The sequence below is a fragment of the Drosophila busckii genome, chromosome 3L (assembly GCF_011750605.1).
Source record: "Drosophila busckii strain San Diego stock center, stock number 13000-0081.31 chromosome 3L, ASM1175060v1, whole genome shotgun sequence".
NCBI lineage: Eukaryota > Metazoa > Arthropoda > Insecta > Diptera > Drosophilidae > Drosophila > Drosophila busckii.
The window spans coordinates 4,228,453-4,246,673 of NC_046606.1; the positions used below are offsets into that span (position 1 = coordinate 4,228,453).

The following is an 18,221-nucleotide window of genomic DNA, read 5'->3' on the forward strand; positions in this document are numbered from 1 at the left end:
GTATCGACATTTATTAGCTTATAGCTTATATCGCATTAAAGGTGTCTCTGTTTTTTTATATATACATATAAAGATAATATTTATATTTATTATTATTTACATTAGAAATACAAAGTTAGTTACAAATTTGAACTAGGTTCATTGCTATCAGGTTGATGTGGCAAAAATCCTTTATATTCTTTATCGGTTGCCAGTATATAGGTCGGTATACTGCCACGCCCCTTGACAAAGGTTTTGCCACGATAATTGCATTGTATATTAAATTTACGTAACATTAATGCCGTATTCTCCGTCACTTGTATCTTGCCCGGCACACCTGTCGAATCCATGCGTGAGGCCATATTCACGGGATTTCCCCAAATATCATAATGTGGTTTCGATATGCCCACCACACCCGCCATGGCGCGGCCATGTGATATGCCAATTCTTAACATGCCATAATCTGTGCTGCCCTCATACTCCGACTGCATATTCTCCGCATTGAAGCGCTTCATGGCGCGCATTAAGTCCAACGCAAAGTGCGCCATTACCTTGACTACCTCTTCATTGTTCCCAGAGTTTTCGTTGCTTAAACGCGGCGTGCTGCTTATCATATTGCCTTCGTACTGGCCACGTTCCAGATCCAGCGCCAGCGTGCTTCCATTGCCATAAACGCGCTGCATTTGCTCGGGACCAGCGGGACGATACTGACTGCGTCTGCCATTGGGCATAAGCGAGACATTGCGGAATTTCACCTGCGGTGCATTCACCCGCTCGGTGCGCGAAACGTCCAGACCACAGGCGGCCATATACGTCCAGTTGGCCACCTTGATCTTTTCCACACCCAAGCCGTGCGCATATTTGTTGAGCTGCAATTAAATGGCAGCATAAGAGTGAGTTGAAATAGCTTTATTTGTACTTACCACATCGTCAAAATCGCAAATAATCTCATTGAGCACCCTTAGTCCTATTTTGTCCGTGTCGAAATTCTTTATGGAGGCAAACATAACTGCCACATTATGATACTCCTCGTAGTAAAGCTCATTTACAATCTGATTGGATAAATAAAAGTCCGCTAATAATAAAATGCAAATTAGTTACAGCTCTCTAAGCTCCATGTGCTTCACTTTAACTCACCCACATGGCATGGCAATATGTTAGTGAGCAGCACTTTGATGGTATCATTCGTGATGAGCGCATCATCCTGTTTCTGCAGCAGCTGACGCTTCCAGCTGTCAAAATGCTGCGGCAATTAGTAAAGTTTTAAAGTCAACACAATCACAATAACTTACTTGTAATCCACTTTGGCTATAAACTCTGTTTGTCGTTCCATTAAATGGAATATGCCCAGCGTGGTGAAGATAAGCAGTATATGCGAATATTCAGCATTCAGATTGACATTAGTTGAGGGACTGTTGGCGAATATATAGTTGAATTCAAATATCACCAGTACTGCATAGGTTAAGGATATTAAGGCGGCGACAGTGGTTTTGACAATAAAGGGAATGCGTGTGAAAAGAAAGGAAGTGCCTATGACCAAGGTCATGCAGTTGGTGAGAATCTGTGGGAAGAATTAGGGTGTTTGAAAGGGATCAATAACAAACAAAGGGAGTTTTAGCTTACCCAAGGATGAAAGCACTGCATGCGCTTCTCTATGCTCTGCACGGGTTGCAGCTCAATATCGTCAACGTCTCCACAATCCGCCTGCAAGAGGAGTCATTAAGCTATAAATTAGAGCTAAATAGATAAACTTACCACTTGCATAGTAGCAACCACACAATAAGAAGCTATAACCAGTAAATAGATGACAAATCGTAGTACAATGCTCCTTTGCATATGGTCAGAAAGTCTATAGAGCAGTATGCTAATTTTCCACTGCGGCTGCGATGTTTCCGTATCCGAGACATACATTATCCAAAGTTTTTTGAACCAACTAACGATCAACAAGCTGGTGAATAGCGCTATGGTAACCGCATCTATAACCCAGTAATGGTATTCGGCGCTTTGGGGCATAAATAAAAGTATGTTAAAGCACAAATTGAAGTTGATTAAACTTACTCCTTGCTTAGCAATTGTATGCTGAGTAAACAGCAGTAGATAAACCAGGTCAGCGCTATGCTATACTTGAACATAACATCGGGCTCGCGTATATATTGCAGTTCCCAATTGCGTACGCGAAAGAGCAAACAGAAGGAGCTTATGTTGCGTCTAAAGGTTTCCTCTTCAATCTCATCTTGCGTTGGATTCGTGGAACGCCGACAGACTTTTGTTATTCTAAAAGCAAAACTTTATATGCATTATACTTTATTTAGCATGCTCTGCTTACTGTATGCGTCCTATGGGCATCTTGTCCAGCTCGCGGCACATTTCCAGCTTGGCCTGATTGCGCACCTGATTGTATTGCTGCAACGTTGAGTTGTGCATGAACATGGCCTTGCTTGCCTCGCTTAGCTTCTTGGCCTGCCTTTCGCGCTGCACGCGTCTCGGATCATGCATAGGAGCCTATAACTTTCCACACTGTTTCATTGGTGCTTATATCTTTAGCTTGCCAGCTGGTTTCATACTCACGCGCAGCGATTTGATTAGAAACGTGCGTATCTCATGTTTCTGCAGCACAGGATCCTCACGCGCCTTCTCCGTGCCATCCTCAAAGAAGTATTCACCATCGAGCAGTCGCAACGTTTGCTGACTCACATGCACGCGTCCAGTGGCGCCAGTGGCCTCCAAACGATTCGCTATATCCACATCCTTAGACCAAATATCAAATTGCCACTTGGCTGCGCCTATAACGCCGGACAACACATCTCCGGAGTGAACACCTATGCGCATGTCAATGTTCAAATGACGCTTCTCTCTGTTAAGACAAAAAGTTTTAAAAGCAAAACAATTTAATTAAAAGCTAGTTACATTCAAACTCAATAGATACTGTTCAGATTTTTGTAACGATTCTAAATATTGCGTTAAGATTTCGACTACTATTATTACTTTGAAGTTCAGTAGTGCAATAGAATATTACGACAGATAATCTAAAGTAAAACAATCTAATCTTTAGCGCGGACAGACAGACACACTGGGGAAATTTATGGTTCATATTTATAAATACTGGGTCAGCTACATAAAATATTGGGGCTATTGCTAAAGCTGATTAGAATTTGATTGAATACTTTGAATGAAACTTAAGGAACACCCCCAATTTAGTCATCATAATGATGTAATAGTTTTATTTATTTATTTTCAGCTCACCTCACATCACGTATATCCTTGATCATGCGCAGTCCCAAGTCCACGCAGCACTTGGCATGATCCTCATTAGGACTAGCCAAGCCCGCAACGCAGTAGTAGCAATCGCCCAAGAACTTGATTCTCATCACATTATACTCCTCGCTGGCAATGTCGAAGCGCACAAAGAGATCATGCAAGGCCTCCACAAGCTTCTTGACATCCAGCGTGGTGGTTAGATACGTATAGTTGACCACATCCGCATAGAGCACTGTGACATCCTTGTGTGGTTCAATGAAGAGCGTGCTGTGAGAACACATTAAAGAGTTAAACAATCGTAGAGCAAGAGCACAAGCTACCCATGATCCGGTTGACGCCAACGCTTTAGGGCCTGACTATTGTTGGACACGCGTCTGTGCATACTTCTGCGCTGTTGCTGCTGCTGCTGTTGCTGCTTGGAGCGCTCGATGCGATTCCTAACATCCTCCTGCAAGCGATCTGCAATCTGTGCGGGCAAAATGCTTAGCAGTAAACTGCGCTCCTGATCTCTGGCATAGCGCAGCAAAAGATTCTCCTCCACATACTGCCGGCGATCCAAGAAAGTAGTGCGCAGCGCTATATCCCGCATTAGACGAAAGAATATGCCCAGACAGTTGACGCAGCTCAGGTAGATGGCTTCACTATAATTAAGCACTTCAAGCAAAGGATTATAGCCGAACTGCAGTCACTTACATGAAAATGCTGTGCATTTGATTTTGATTCTGGTTCGTTTCCTTATACGTAATGACCAAGCTATAGTTAATGATATAGCAAATAGTGACAGCGCTGCCCAGGATAAACGGCTGCAGTATATAAGGTATGGGCATAAACATATATATGGCATACAATATATAAGCATCGTAGATGGGATTCAGAATATCATTATTGCTGGTGGCATGGTAGATATTTAAGCCAATGTCTGTGAAGGCGGCAAATGAAAATTATTAAATGCATTGGGCTTGATAGTTAAAGGATAAACCTACCCATTAGCACCATAACGGACACGGCCAGCCAGGTGGATGCATAAACTATCCAAATGTGTTTGCTTATAAGATCGCTGTGAAAATTGATGGAGAGTATCAGCCAAATGAGCAGACCAGAGCCCACATAGGCGCACATATCTATGTAGACAAAGGTCAGATCTGAGCTGGTGAGCAGCAGCAAGGCATGAGTGATGGTTACCAGCAGCTCAATGAATACAAATATGGACAGATAGCCAACGCGCAGACGACGCATATACAGATCATAGGACTCCTCCAGCTCCAGATTGCGGCACTTGAGCTTCGAAGGCAATAGCATAAATAATATTAAATAATATTATTGCCTGCTACTTACCACTAGATAACTCCATTCCCAGCTCTTTTCATTGTGCTGTGGGCGAAATTGCTCGAAATTGTTGCGAAAGGGTTGCGAACCATTATATTCAATGCCGGAATCGAAATACGAATTCATATTGTCTGGGTCTGGTCAGCGGTAAGTGCATTTAAAGCCTTAACATGTTTGATTTGGATAATGCATGTGGTATTTTAATCAGATCCAAGCACTTGAACACAAAGGTTGCCATAAACACACAACGATTGAGTCAAGTCTATTCCATGTGTAGCTTATCAGCAGCCAGCGAGCGGATTGAGCGTGGCGAGTGTGCCGTTTAGTTTGATATATGCTCGTAAGTGTTCTTTTTGGATAATATATGAGTATTTCCTAAAAGTTTCGTGCTCGCCGCTTTCCTTCTAGCTGAGCAGTTAATTTAGCAATTTGTCTAATGTGTTGTTGATAGCGTTAATGGTTTGTAAATCACGCAATTGCTCTATCGCTACACACACAAATACACACACACACACACGAATGTAGAAACTTAAAAATTATTATCAATAAGCTGCAAGTATTGCAAACTGGACTGCATTGCAATTCTTTTTTTATGATTGCTATTGTTGTAATTTATTATTGTTAACGTTGTTAATGGCAAGGCACTTGAAGTAATTCGTACTTCACTTTCGTTCGGCAATAAATACGATAATAATTAATAAAAATTAACACCACTTAAGCTCGTTGCGCCAATACACTGCGGACAAGTAACACAGGTATCACAAATTACTCTTTGGCACCTGATAAGCTCTGCCTATTGTTGTTGCTCTTTTTATTATTGTTGCCGTTATTGACGATTGCTGCTCGCTGCTGTGGCACACACTTCCCACTCTAGGCTACACGACCATTACGTTTGAGCAACTGCGACCAACTGAGGCACAAGAGAGCGGGCCAAACAATTGACACCTGTCTGTTTTGGTATGCTTAACGCTTATCGCAGTAAAGCGCTTTGCAGAAAGTTTGACGCTTGTCCGACATGGAGTAGTTGATTGATTACATTGATTACACTAATTGATTGATTAACAACTATTAGGTTTTTGCATTTCAACTAAATAGCTATTGTTATCTACACTATTAGCATTTTGTGCAAGACAGTTTTTGAATTCAAATTCAAACTTGGGCGCACAAAACGTTATTTGCAGTTGATGTGGCAACGCTTATAGCTGCGCTGCACTGTGAATGGCAATATTATCGACCGCGCGTCAAACAGCGTATCATTTCACTAGTTAACTTAACGACACCAGCACGCCGCCGCAATAATAACTGTTATTAGACAAAAACCTATAGTAGCATGTAAATTTCTATATAAAACCTTGTTATTGTTATGCGCAATCTAAATTTGTTAACTTTCCGCTTGTCATTCGACAAAAACAAATACAAACTCTACTCTTGCTCGGTTAGAACTTGACGAACTCGCTTTAGAACAGCTGTTGGCGAAAATACATTTAACGAAAGACAACAAGAAAAACGCGTATCGGTAGTACAATTAAAACTCAGAAGCGTTTAAAATGTCAACTTTCACAGAAAGTGCACTACTTAAAAAGCTGCACGAACTAAACACTAGTCAGCAAAGTATACAAACATTATCCCTATGGCTAATTCATCATCGCAAACACCATGCGGTCATTGTTCAGACCTGGCAGAAGGAGCTCCAAAACGGTGCGTAACCAAACTAACTTTATACATAATTGTTATATTAATTGAAAATTAATACAGTGATTGAGCCCAAGAAGTTAACGTTTATGTATTTGGCCAACGATGTAATACAGAATAGCAAGAAAAAGGGACCAGAGTATGGCAAGGAGTTTGGTAATGTACTGTCCAAAGTATTTGCACACATAGGTGAGACCTGCAAATCGGAAAAGCTGCTTGCCAGTCTGGGACGCATTTTAAATATATGGCAAGAGCGTGGTGTCTACGATGCGAAGACCATAGCGGATTTTCGTGGGCGAATGATTCCCAATGGTGCAGCTCCAGCTGTAGCTGCTAGTCCTGCAACTGCTACTGCTGCTGCCGACGAAGTAAGCAAAAGTGAAGAAGGTGCAGAACAACAGTCATCACATCATCATCATCGTCATCACCATCATCATCATAAGTCAGAGAAGCGCGAGAAACGCAAGCATGAGGAGCGTCACTCCAAATCAAAACGTTCGCGCACCACACCACATCCAACTGTTGTCGTAGAGCCACCTTCGTCCGAGACGGAAAATGGTCACACACCTCCTTATATGCCACTGGGTGAACCACCTGAACCTGAGGAGCTTATCAAGGCGCTGACAAGCATAGAGAATTCCGCTTCCAGTGATGCGTTGGTGCGTGAGCGCATTGCCAAGCTACCGCCAGAGATTTCAGAGATAAGTTGCATTACCAAATTAGAGGATAAAGACAAGGCCAAGCTACTGGCCAATCAGGTGCGTCGCAGTCCCACAGCTAAATCTGTCCCTTTACTAATCTATAAATACATTCCTAGGTTAACGAAGCTGTGAATTTGCTGAATGATTATAATTCTCGTCTTGCTGCCGAGATGGAGGAACGCACTAAGTTGGCGGCCATGCTGCGTGATTTTCAGGCTGAGCAAAAGGAGCTACTGGCACAGGCGGAACAACGCTTGGAAGTACGTTGTCTGGCAAATATTTATATAAACAAATTCTTACTTTTGCTTTCTGCATTAAATGTACAAATTGGTTTTGCCAATATAATTGCAATTATCCCTCTTCACCTACAACTCTTTCTTGACTGCTGCTTCTTTCGTTCTGTACTTTTGCAGGAGCACAAGAAGAAGCTGGCCAAGATGTTGGGCTTACAGAAAGAGATACACGATCATTTATCCAATTTACCCGATCTAACGCAATTACCGGACGTGACAGGCGGCTTGGCGCCGTTACCCTCAGCTGGGGATCTATTTAATACCTTGCATTAATTTCAAGTTGACATGACAGCAGCACACCAAGTTATTTACGTTAAATACTAGATTCTTACTTCAAATTGCATATATATAACTCTTTATGTCGTTTAAAGCATTCTGAGCCGATTTAAACAAAACAGACCTATTATTGATGTATTGATATTGATGTTTAAATAAAACATGTAATTAGTATTAAGATAAATTGTTTAGTTTAAAAGTTCGCGCTCGTAACTGTTGTGCAGGCAATTGCAATTGACGCCATCTGGCGTGAAAGCCCATAAAACATTGAACCGCCATCGCTAGCCAGCAAGGCATAAATCGAAAAAGCTTAATTTCCAAGCTAAAATGCTGATGTGAATTGATCTTGGTCGTTTGTGTAAAATTTAAATTATGACATTTATTCAATATTATGTAACTTCATGACAGGGCCAACATAAGTCGTAAATATTTAGTAATTTGAAACTAAACATTTTATTTAAAATTCTAGAGTTCCCGCCTGCCATAATTCCAAAATTTTCCGCGCGGCCTGCTTGTCATACCAGATCTGAGGCGAATCTGGCAGCCCTGGTGCTATACTTTACGATAAGTCGTATTAGTAGTTAGTATCGATGTACGCATCTATCGATGTCCATCCCTAGTCATTGCTGCTAAACCAGAAATCTAACAAGAAAAAAGTGAAAATAACAAAACAAATGCGATAAATATTGTTGAAAAACGTAGCGATAACCTCATGTCGTTGCATGTCGCGTTAACCGCAATCGGAAAAAGCAACACACACCAACGTTAAGTGCCAATAATAAACGAGAGAACCCAGCAGCACACACACAAAAAGCAGCTAAAAGCAAAAAAAATAAAATAAAAGAGACGAAGATGAACGAAGAAGAAGAAACGACAGCAGCAGCAGCAGTCGAATCGTGATGATAAGTTTTGTGGGTGCAACGAAAATAACATACATAATACGTGTGTGTACATAATACATTTGAAAAAGTCTCTGTATAAATATACGTGCATACCTCTCGCTGTGTCTGTGTTCGTGTGTGCAAGTGTAAGTGTGCGTGTTTTGTAGCTAGTCCTGTTGTTGTTTAATTTACATAAATATAACTACAAACATGCAGCATAAATGCTGAGCACTAAATCCCAATTGGGAAGCGAGGAGTGGCGAACCAATTGGTAAAGCAACAAACCGAAAATACAAAATATAACAAATACCAATACAGTGTGTTGCTGCCGCTTTGCCGCCGTTGCTGCGCAGTCAACGTCAGCAGCGCATCAGTGTGAAAAGAGGTCAAAGGCGCAACAAAAAGTTTTCATCTTGTTCGCAAACGCAACAGAAGAAAAACAACATTATAATAATAGTAAAACAAAAGGAAAAGCAAGTGTCAAGCAGCTGAAAAGCAAAACACAAATAATATAAAAAAAAACGTCGTAGTTTTTGCGTGCGTGTGTGTGTGTGCGAGTGTGAGTGAGCAAACAACAACAACTAAGCAGCGCAGCAGCAGCAGCACAAAAAATCTTTGCGCGCGGGCCATTAACAAATTCCCAACTGAACGCCAGCAACAACAATAACCAAAGCAACGGCAACAGTAAAGCTTAAAACTGAAATTAGAAATATATAAATTTTCGTATTTAAACAATAAAAATACATTTGTATAAAGCAGAACGTAAATAAAATCTGGTTTTATCAGTTGGCGCGACTAACACAACCACAACAACAGCAACAACAACATCATCAACAACAATAGCCATAATATTAAAAGCTGGCAAGTTTTTTAGCGCGCATTGCAAAGAAGAAGACGACGCAGTAGAAACATATTTATATAAAACAAAAAAAGCAAAAGCTACGCTCGCGTGTTATGTGTACTCAGCGCTTGAAATAATAATAATAAAAAAGAATAGTTGCAAACAGCTGCGCCTGGGCGCTAAAATAGCGCCAAAATAACCAATTTCATAAAGCCAAAACGTAGTCTCAGTCCAATTGGCAATTTAACACAGACCAATTCCAATTTGGTTGCGTCGCGTACCGTTTGAACTTGAAAGAGCGTGAAGCCGAGAGTGTGCCAGTGTGTGTGTGTGAGAGTGTTTAAGAGAGCGTTAACGCGCGCTCACTCGCAAGATCAAGATCAAGTGTTTTTTCTGGGTAGTCAAAGCACGAGTTTGGACAAGTAAGTCAAGCAAAGCTTCAACAGTTAAGCTTAAGCAATTACAACCCGACCGACCCCTTTACTCATAACAACAACATACGCTAAGCTTTGTTATTGCCGACAACGCGCTCTTTTTAGTGCTGCCACTCTGCTAACTTTAAGAGACAATTAGCCGCCATTAAAGCAGGCAGCAGAAACTAGTAAAAGTTAAAATACGATACATATGTATGTATGAGCAACTAGACCACCCACAGCAGTTGAGTTCTCATAGGTAAATTATTATCGTTCCTGTTATTAAATATAATTATTAAATTTCACTATCGATTTGTGTGCTATATGTATGCGTTAGCTCTCTCGCCGCCCCAGCAACAGCTGAGTAGTGCGTACTCCGCTGGGTTAGGGTGTGGGGGGGAAGCACCAATCATTACGATATAGGGGCGTACACATGTGTGACTTTATTTTGGACACGAGCCCATATTTGTATTGAATCAGAATATCATGAGCGCTGGCTGGCTGGCTGGACTCTATAAGCTTAAAGCCGAAATTGGTTTTGCCAGACACTTCCCGATTGATGGATTAGTCATCAATAGTTAGCTGGAATTGGCAACAGCATGTTAGAAATACAGAACACAGAACCCTTTGGCAAATATTTTCGTATTCGAGAACTTCATTTCTTGCTAAAATTTATGTCCCATGTGTATAATTTAGTTACGATTACATTTCGAGATCTGCTTATTGTATGTTCAATCTTAAAGATAAGACTACACATGACTTCATCAGACGTTTCACATGTTCTCTCTACTCAAAGATAAAGCTAGATTACCACAAAAACATATTTTGGACGCTTTAAAATTTGCCGTATATATTTTTTGTCAACTGCCACATGGGCGCAGCCGCCTAAAATTGAAATAGAAGCTGCTTAACTGGTTTGCTAACACACACACACACATACAGACATTAAATTGTTTAAACTAAAGACTAAAGACTCTGTTTTTTAGCCACTTTTAGCTTCGCCCTATACACACGTGTGTGCAAAAACTTTGCACTCTGTGCCAATTAATGCAAAACTATTTCCATTCGCTACGCAATACGCGCCGCCACTTGGCAATTTGCATTTAACCAATGCAGCTGCAAAAAAATAACCAAAGCCATCCTCCTTCCCCCCTATGCGCATCGTCCACTTGCATATTTATTTTCCCGCTCAAATTTTTTAATGCCGTTATGCAATGACATTGAGTTTGGAACCAGCGTGTGGATAAACAGGCGCAGCTAACTGTAAACTGAAAGAGTTAACTAGCTAATTTAGTGGGTGCGAGCGAGATAGTGTTAGCCAGCAGTATGGCCGCAACTTTGTTTAGGCGCAACTATCTCTCTTATCAGCACGCCTCGGCACGCTGATAAATTGATAAAACGGTAAAACACAGAGCTCGCAACCTTTTCGATTCCTTTACACCCCCGCCACCCGCCACCCGCCTCACTGCCAAAATAGACAATGAAAACGACCTATACGACACGAAAGATATATGGAAAAAACAAATTGTAATTGTCGCAAAAAGCGTCGCAATGGGATTCGTCATGGATTTTATGGTTAGAAGAAAAACGTTGCTGTGGCTCGGAAGTAGATAAGACGCTATAGCAATAGTTTTTGTAGCATGATATTTCACAATTCATATGTCAAAGATATAATATTTGAAACTGTTGGTAGTAATATTTAATTGTTAGAAATCTAATCAATCAAGTAGTGGAAAATTCTGCATTCGAATACACAGAATTTTAAACTCAAAAAGTTTTCGAAGAAACGATTTGTTGTGGAATAATCTAAAACGAATGTTTTAAAAAGAATTACAAATAATTGGAATTCATTAGGTTGATTTGTAGGTTTTATTTCAATATAATACAAATATTTTATTTCAATATTATAATATTTAGTTTAATTTAACTAATCTTAACTGAGTAGCAATTGAAGCGAAAAGCACTTGGATAGACTATAGATAGTTTATATACTTAGTTCATCATTTTCTCTTGTCAAGTGGAGTGTGTCGGGCAAAGCAAGCAAAGATAATCCTAATCTCTCCTACCCTTGCACCACCCACTATTGTCACTCTCATTCAAAACTTAAGATTGATTGTTATAAATAAAAACTTACTTTTACAGATAGCAAGATGGCCAATCCGCGCAAGTTTAGTGAAAAGATAGCGCTGCAGAAGCAAAAGCAGGCGGAGGGCACGGCGGAGTTTGAGCGCATCATGAAGGAGGTGTATGCAACGAAAAGGGATGAGACGCAACCGAATCAAAATATAACGGATTATGGTTTAGCGGGTACAGAAACCAACGCTAGTGTTGGTGGCGGCGCTTCGCCAGGCGCAGGCAATGGCAGTGGCGGCGGTGCGTCACCAGATGGTGTAGCAGGCAGCGGCGGAGGAGGCGGCTCACCCACAGCTTATAGAGAATCGCGTGGACGCAGTGTGGTGGGTGTGGGACCCATGCGCCGACCCTCGGAGCGCAAACAGGATCGTTCGCCTTATGGCAGCAGCGCGGCGACTGGAGCGGGTGCTTTGGTAAACGCTTTGGGCTTGCCCAACAGCGGCCCCAACACCGGCAACAATGGCAACAATAACAATGGCACACAGACAAATCTATATCTAAGTCCACCCATGGATACAAATTGGCGACGCTCCAATTCGGATTCAGCGCTGCATCAAAGTCTGAATATGGCGGTGGCAGCGGAAAACGCTGTTGGCGGCAATTTTAATACGGATATGAATCATACGCTGCATGCCAATTATCCACAGCAACAACAACAACAGCAGCAGCAGCAACATCACCACCAGCAGCCACAGCAACATGGTCAAAGATCTCATTCGCCGCATCATATTGCACGCAGTTTTAGTCCGCAGGCGCAAAGAAGAAAGCCGCCATTGTTGCCGCATCAGCTGCAGTTGCAACAGCTGCAGCAGCAGCAGCAGAACATGCAACAGCAGCTGCATTTACAGCAACAGCTGCAGCATCAGCAGCAACATCAACAGCACCAGCAACATCAGCAGCAGCAGCAGCAGCACCAACAACAACAACAGCCCATGCCATATAATCCAAAGTTTGCCAATTCGTTATTTAGACCACTGCAGGAGCAGGCCAACTTCGCCAACACTGGCTCGCTGCCTAATCTAACTGCGCTGCAACATTATGCGCCCGCACAACAGCAACAGCAGCAGCAGCAACAACAGCCGCCGCAGCAGCAGCAGCAACATGCACAACAGCTGCAACAACAAACACTCTCGCCTGTAATGTCACCGCATAATCAACGACGCGAACGCGATCAATCGCCCAGTCCATTTAGTCCTGCGGGCGGCGGACCCGCCTCGCCGTATCATCAGCCACAGCACTCGCCCACGTCCAGCGCCAACACTAGCTTTAGTCCGCTGCCCACGTTGGGCGCCAACAATGCCAGCAACGTAGTTGGCGGCAATCTCACCGATTATCGACAGCCAGCGCATCCGTCTAGTCCGCGCAGCTCACCCGGTCTGCTCAGCAGCGTCTCAGGCAGCGAGCTGCACACCAGCGCGCCCGCCAGTCCCATACGCGTGCAACAGTTGCCCAGCAGCGGCAGCAGCAACAACTTCGACGGCACCTACAACAGTCTGAATCCCTCGTTTCACAATCACTTCGAGAACTTCTCGCTGGGCGACAGCAACTCCTCGCCCGAGCAGCAGCAAAGCTTTCCCAACAACTTTGTTGCGCTGGACTTTGACGACATGGGCAGCGCCACAGTCAATGGCGTCAATGGTCCGTACCAACAACAGCAGCAGCAACAGCAGGACAAGCTGCTGGACTTTAATGAGCTCAGTGGCAGTCCCGACAGCAGTCTCAACAACAATAATCAGCTGAGAAGAAGCAACAACCAGCAGCAGCAGCAGCAGCAGCAGCAGCAGCAACAGCAACAATTGCTCAACAACAACAGCAATGGCTCCGCCACGCATAATGGTGGCAACAATATGAATGGACCACGCAGTGAATCGCATCACAATAACAATCGTGGCGGCGCGGTTGAACCTTTGGCTGCCTCGCCCATACCCTCGCCGCTGGGTGGTGCCAGCTCACCGCTGCCCATACCCATGTCAGCGCAAGCCTCACCACAACAGCTGTCCCTATCGCTACACCACTCGCCGCATCACTCACCGCTGCACTCGCCACATCACTCCAACTCGCCGCTGTCCAGCAGTTCGCCCGTGAGCAATGCCTGCAACTCCAACATGCTAATGAATCATCAGCAGCAGCAGCACCACCACCAACATCAGTCCCACCACCAGCAGCAAAGTCATACGCCCACCACCGCCAATATACCCGCCATTGTTTTCAGCGATTATTCCTGCACGGCGGACTTTAACAAAGAAATCTTTGACACACTGGACTTGGATCTGGGGCAAATGGATGTGGCTGGACTTCAAATGCTGTCGGATCAGAATCCTATCATGATTGCCGATCCCACAATTGAGGATAGTTTTCGACGCGACCTTAACTGATACTACGAAGAGGCTGTGGCGGCCATCGAGAGTGGTGTCCTGCTGGAGGACACCTACGAGGAGCTGCTGCTGGGCACCAGTGCTGGCAGTCCCAGCAGCGATTGCCTGGAACTACAGCCAGAGAAAGCGTTAAGAGACGACGACGACGATGATGCAGCAGCAGCCGCCGCTAGCGAGAGGGACAAGAAGGATTTGGAGGTGGTGGAGCTGTTAGTGGCGGGTGTGATTGATGATTTGGTCGATACTAACGATTTGGATGAGGAAGTGCGCAAGTTTTTCTTCTAAGTCTGCCTGCAGTGGAATGTTAACTAGTTAACAGCAAAATGTTAAGCTACTGTTAACAGACTGCTGCACCCCACCTCAGCCAATAAGCACAAGAGAATAAGAAGAAGAGGAAGCAGCAGCAGCTGGAGAAGATGAGGATGATTTACTAACGGTACGTTTTTACAGCGAGTCTCAGATTTTTACTTAATTACGCACATAATTCACGAAATTACCTACTACTTCTTACGATTTACTATCAAAAATATACAAAACAACAACTACTGTAAATAACAAATAATTAAATCTTAACTATATACATACGAGTTATATGTACATACATACTTATGTGTTTATTTATAGTCAAGTATAAAATTAATTAAAACCAAAAAGTGTCTTAGACCTACGACCAAATTAATGTTTTACAAAAAGAAAATTGATAAAAAAAATAATTCATTTTTTACATTAAATTCCTGTAAATTAATGATTATCAAATATTTATAAAAACAAAGAGATAACACAAATTTGTACGTTACAGTCCATTGACCTATAGACGATACGATTTGTACAATAATATGTTTATATGCTATATACATATAATAACTGTACGTATGTATGTATGTGTATAACCCTTATGTGCCGTCGAAGCAATTACTAGTATTTAAGACCGCCCAGAAATCCAAAAAATATCTCTCGTTACCGATCCTTACTGTTATATATATATATGCATGTTTTGTAATATATATGTATTTAAAATTCAAAGTGTGTTCCTAGCACTTTTCGAATAAACCTGAAAAACAAAACTAATTTTGTCACCTACTCCAAAAAATAATCTAAACGTAAATTACAGTACATTTTTGCATATTTAGTACATAGTTTATAATAAAGTCAGCTGCACAACTGAAGCTCTCATGACGACGACCGGCGAAAATAAAATCAAATTATATTACGCGAGCTACTCAAAAGAAAGAAAACAAAATAATTTTTTACCATAAAACTTAAGCTTCATAGTTAGGTGACGACAGAATACACAAATTTGAAACTTACGCATGAACTTACTCAAAATAAATGAATAATAATATTTTATTAATTTTACTACAATTCCAATTCAAGTCAAAAACACACACACACCACACACATACATTACATGCATAAGTCTAGAGTCTATATAGAAACCGAAACGAAACAAAATTTATTCACAAATCGACAAATTTATTGGCTTACAAAATGCAAAGAGAAATGTTTAATAATTGTTAATAATTAATAACGAAATTATTGCATACAAGCCCATATACATTTTTACAACAAAATATATTTAACTTAGTTAGCATTAAATTCCCCAACAACAATAACAGCAACAACAACAACAACAACACCAACAACAAAAAGTCAAGTAAAAGGGGAGAGAAAATAAAAAACTTGCAGCAAAAATCGTTTTTTAATTGTTCGCGCTTTGCTGCAATTTGATTTCGTTTTTCGTTTTAAGCTTAAGTCGAAACAAAAGAAGAAAATAAATAAATTTTAGATTTAAATTTACTTGCTACGATTACGATTACAGTTACAAAGCTACTTAAGTAATTGTGTATGTAATATATGATTACGATTAATTACGATTGATAAACAAAATCCAAACAATAGCACCTAAGCGTATATTTCAATGTAATAACACAGTTATTTGTTTCAAATAAATCTTAAATATATAATTTTAAAAAAGTCAAACCAACGGTATTTTCATTTTATATTTTTTTTTATCAAACAGCTGTTGACACTTATTCCTGCGCATTTATATAAATTTTTATTGTGGGTGCTGTTGTTGCCACGTGAGGGTCTTGGCCTGGGCTAAAAATAGTTGAAAAGCAAATATTTGCACGTAACGTTTTTTTTTCTGCTGGGCTTAAACATGAACAGTTTTGCTTGTTATTGAATCCAGGTATCTAAAAAGGTTTCTTATGCTAAGTTTTATTACTTTTTATTTATGGTTTATGTATTTTTAATGAAATTCATCATTCAATCCCTAGCTTAGCTATAAATTAAATTTAGTTTAGTCATAGTCTACACTGCTACTAACTAACTAACTCAAAACCAATGCCTTTGTTCATAACAAAGAGAGCGAAAGCTAGAGAGAGCGACTTAAATATGTGTGTGGAAATACGTCTAGAACAATTCGACTGGGCCTGGGGCCTAATAGAGTGCTAAAAATCAAATCAAATCGTGGTGTTAAATAACAAATAAATAGAGTAAATAATAAAAGCAATGACGCCTTGATTGTGCCGTCATTAACGTTATCAAGCGATAGCAACTGGCCACCCCCCCACCTTTTTCTATGCAAAAAGCGAAAAGGCGCAAATGTTATCAGCAAACACGAGAGCAATAACAAAGTGACTCTTCATGAATTATTTTTTTTTTTGTACATATATATGGGAGGGGCCGACATTCCAAGACCTCAACAGCAGTCTGCTGGGGGGGGTCTTTCAACGTATACATACATATATATGCTTTAATAGGGATACAATGATAAGCTTTGTGCATAATCAAAATGCAAAATGCATAGGCAGCGTCATTTAAAGATATTTCATTAATATTATACACACTTCGAATGGACGTGACCGAGCTGTAGGCGCATTCTATATATCTGCAAAGATATAATAGCTCAACTACTTTTTAGCAATTGCTCAAGCGACGCGCAAATTATGAATATGTAAATATTAAACTGCATTGCTACGAAAATGTAAACAGGCGATACTGCACAAAGTACATGCTATTATATATATAGTGCAATGTATTTGCTAATCAGTATAAATATAGTATAGCGACTATATATACACATCTTATGCTATTTGCCTGCTCAACACTTGCCGCCAATAATTCTTCACATATCTGAACACAAAACAAATAAATACTCTACAACTAGTTGACAGCTGATAACAGAATAATTTCAACGCATTGCAGTGAGTCGGCTTCCAATAAAAGCTTTTATACATTATTTATATCGACACCTAGAAGTTAGGCTAGCTTTATTGGAACATTTGGAAGCTTAAATTCTATTAGTACGCAAATAGTCGGCATCTTCCTCCGCTTGAGCATCTTCTACCACGCTGTAGGAGCTCTTGCCTGTGGCACCTTCATGTGCCAGATGCGTCTCAAAGAACTCCTCTACAGTATCTGTGTTCCACTTGGCTATGGATAGAGTCTCTTGCGTATTGCCGCTGGCATCCAGAAGCTTCACCATGGGATCCAGTCCTCTTACATACTTAATCTGCAGATTGGGAAACTTGGCGGGGCGTCCACTCTGTATGAATGCCTGTATCTGTGGATAGGCACGGAATTTGCATGTGCACACCTCCAAGATAGCCTTGGCATAGGTTCTCTTGGCTGCCGGCTGTACGTCTTGTGTGCAGCACTGCTTACACTGCGGCCTGCAATTGAATACATTAGTTTCAATAAACAATTAACAATCTTTATCTAATTACTTTATAGTCTCAAGCCCAAAATCATCCAGTTTATCACAGGTGGAACACATAAGTTGGCTTTTTATAAATCCCAGCTCGCGGCAATCGGCAGCCGTGAATTCAGCTTGGCACTGCAAAAGTAAACAGATTCATATTAAAATTCAAACATTACCATTCACTAGCCTACTACTTACACCCATAATAGCCGCGAGTATTACTAATACCACTAATTTAAGCATAGTTTTACTGTAAATTTTTTAATTAATTAATTATACCACGTCGTTGTTTACAAATATTTTACTACTGGAATGACAGTGTGTTGCCCAACCTGCACATTTATCGA

The 18,221-nt window shown here is 41.2% G+C and overlaps 5 protein-coding genes across 5 annotated transcripts; 2 read left to right on the forward strand and 3 right to left on the reverse strand.

Moving 5' to 3' along the window:
• Nucleotides 1-119: 119 nt before the first annotated feature.
• Nucleotides 120-866, reverse strand: LOC108598095 (adenylyl cyclase X E-like). Its single transcript, XM_017984710.1, has one exon. It carries the CDS (start codon nt 786-788, stop codon nt 120-122), a length of 669 nt encoding a protein of 222 aa, XP_017840199.1. The 5' UTR covers nt 789-866.
• Nucleotides 867-925: 59 nt separating this feature from the next.
• Nucleotides 926-5,417, reverse strand: LOC108599747 (adenylyl cyclase X E). The gene is made up of 13 exons (XM_017986757.1): nt 4,573-5,417; nt 4,221-4,518; nt 3,931-4,156; nt 3,558-3,878; nt 3,223-3,504; nt 2,548-2,833; nt 2,306-2,481; nt 2,038-2,253; nt 1,735-1,981; nt 1,603-1,683; nt 1,272-1,540; nt 1,117-1,222; nt 926-1,054 (listed from the first exon to the last, which is right to left on the reverse strand). The coding sequence occupies exons 1-13, from the start codon at nt 4,687-4,689 to the stop codon at nt 1,025-1,027; spliced, it is 2,655 nt and encodes an 884-aa protein (XP_017842246.1). The 5' UTR covers nt 4,690-5,417; the 3' UTR covers nt 926-1,024.
• A 425-nt stretch (nt 5,418-5,842) lies between these two features.
• On the forward strand, nt 5,843-7,666 carry LOC108598880 (regulation of nuclear pre-mRNA domain-containing protein 1B). The gene is made up of 4 exons (XM_017985641.1): nt 5,843-6,261; nt 6,319-7,013; nt 7,073-7,216; nt 7,370-7,666. The coding sequence occupies exons 1-4, from the start codon at nt 6,111-6,113 to the stop codon at nt 7,520-7,522; spliced, it is 1,143 nt and encodes a 380-aa protein (XP_017841130.1). The 5' UTR covers nt 5,843-6,110; the 3' UTR covers nt 7,523-7,666.
• Nucleotides 7,667-8,941: 1,275 nt separating this feature from the next.
• On the forward strand, nt 8,942-14,715 carry LOC108600041 (putative mediator of RNA polymerase II transcription subunit 26). Its single transcript, XM_017987386.1, has 2 exons — nt 8,942-9,669; nt 11,803-14,715. Exon 2 carries the CDS (start codon nt 11,811-11,813, stop codon nt 14,166-14,168), a length of 2,358 nt encoding a protein of 785 aa, XP_017842875.1. The 5' UTR covers nt 8,942-9,669; nt 11,803-11,810; the 3' UTR covers nt 14,169-14,715.
• A 2,694-nt stretch (nt 14,716-17,409) lies between these two features.
• Nucleotides 17,410-18,184, reverse strand: LOC108600044 (selenoprotein F). Its single transcript, XM_017987389.1, has 3 exons — nt 18,073-18,184; nt 17,900-18,009; nt 17,410-17,845 (listed from the first exon to the last, which is right to left on the reverse strand). Exons 1-3 carry the CDS (start codon nt 18,115-18,117, stop codon nt 17,464-17,466), a joined length of 537 nt encoding a protein of 178 aa, XP_017842878.1. The 5' UTR covers nt 18,118-18,184; the 3' UTR covers nt 17,410-17,463.
• Between the last annotated feature and the right edge of the window lie 37 nt (nt 18,185-18,221).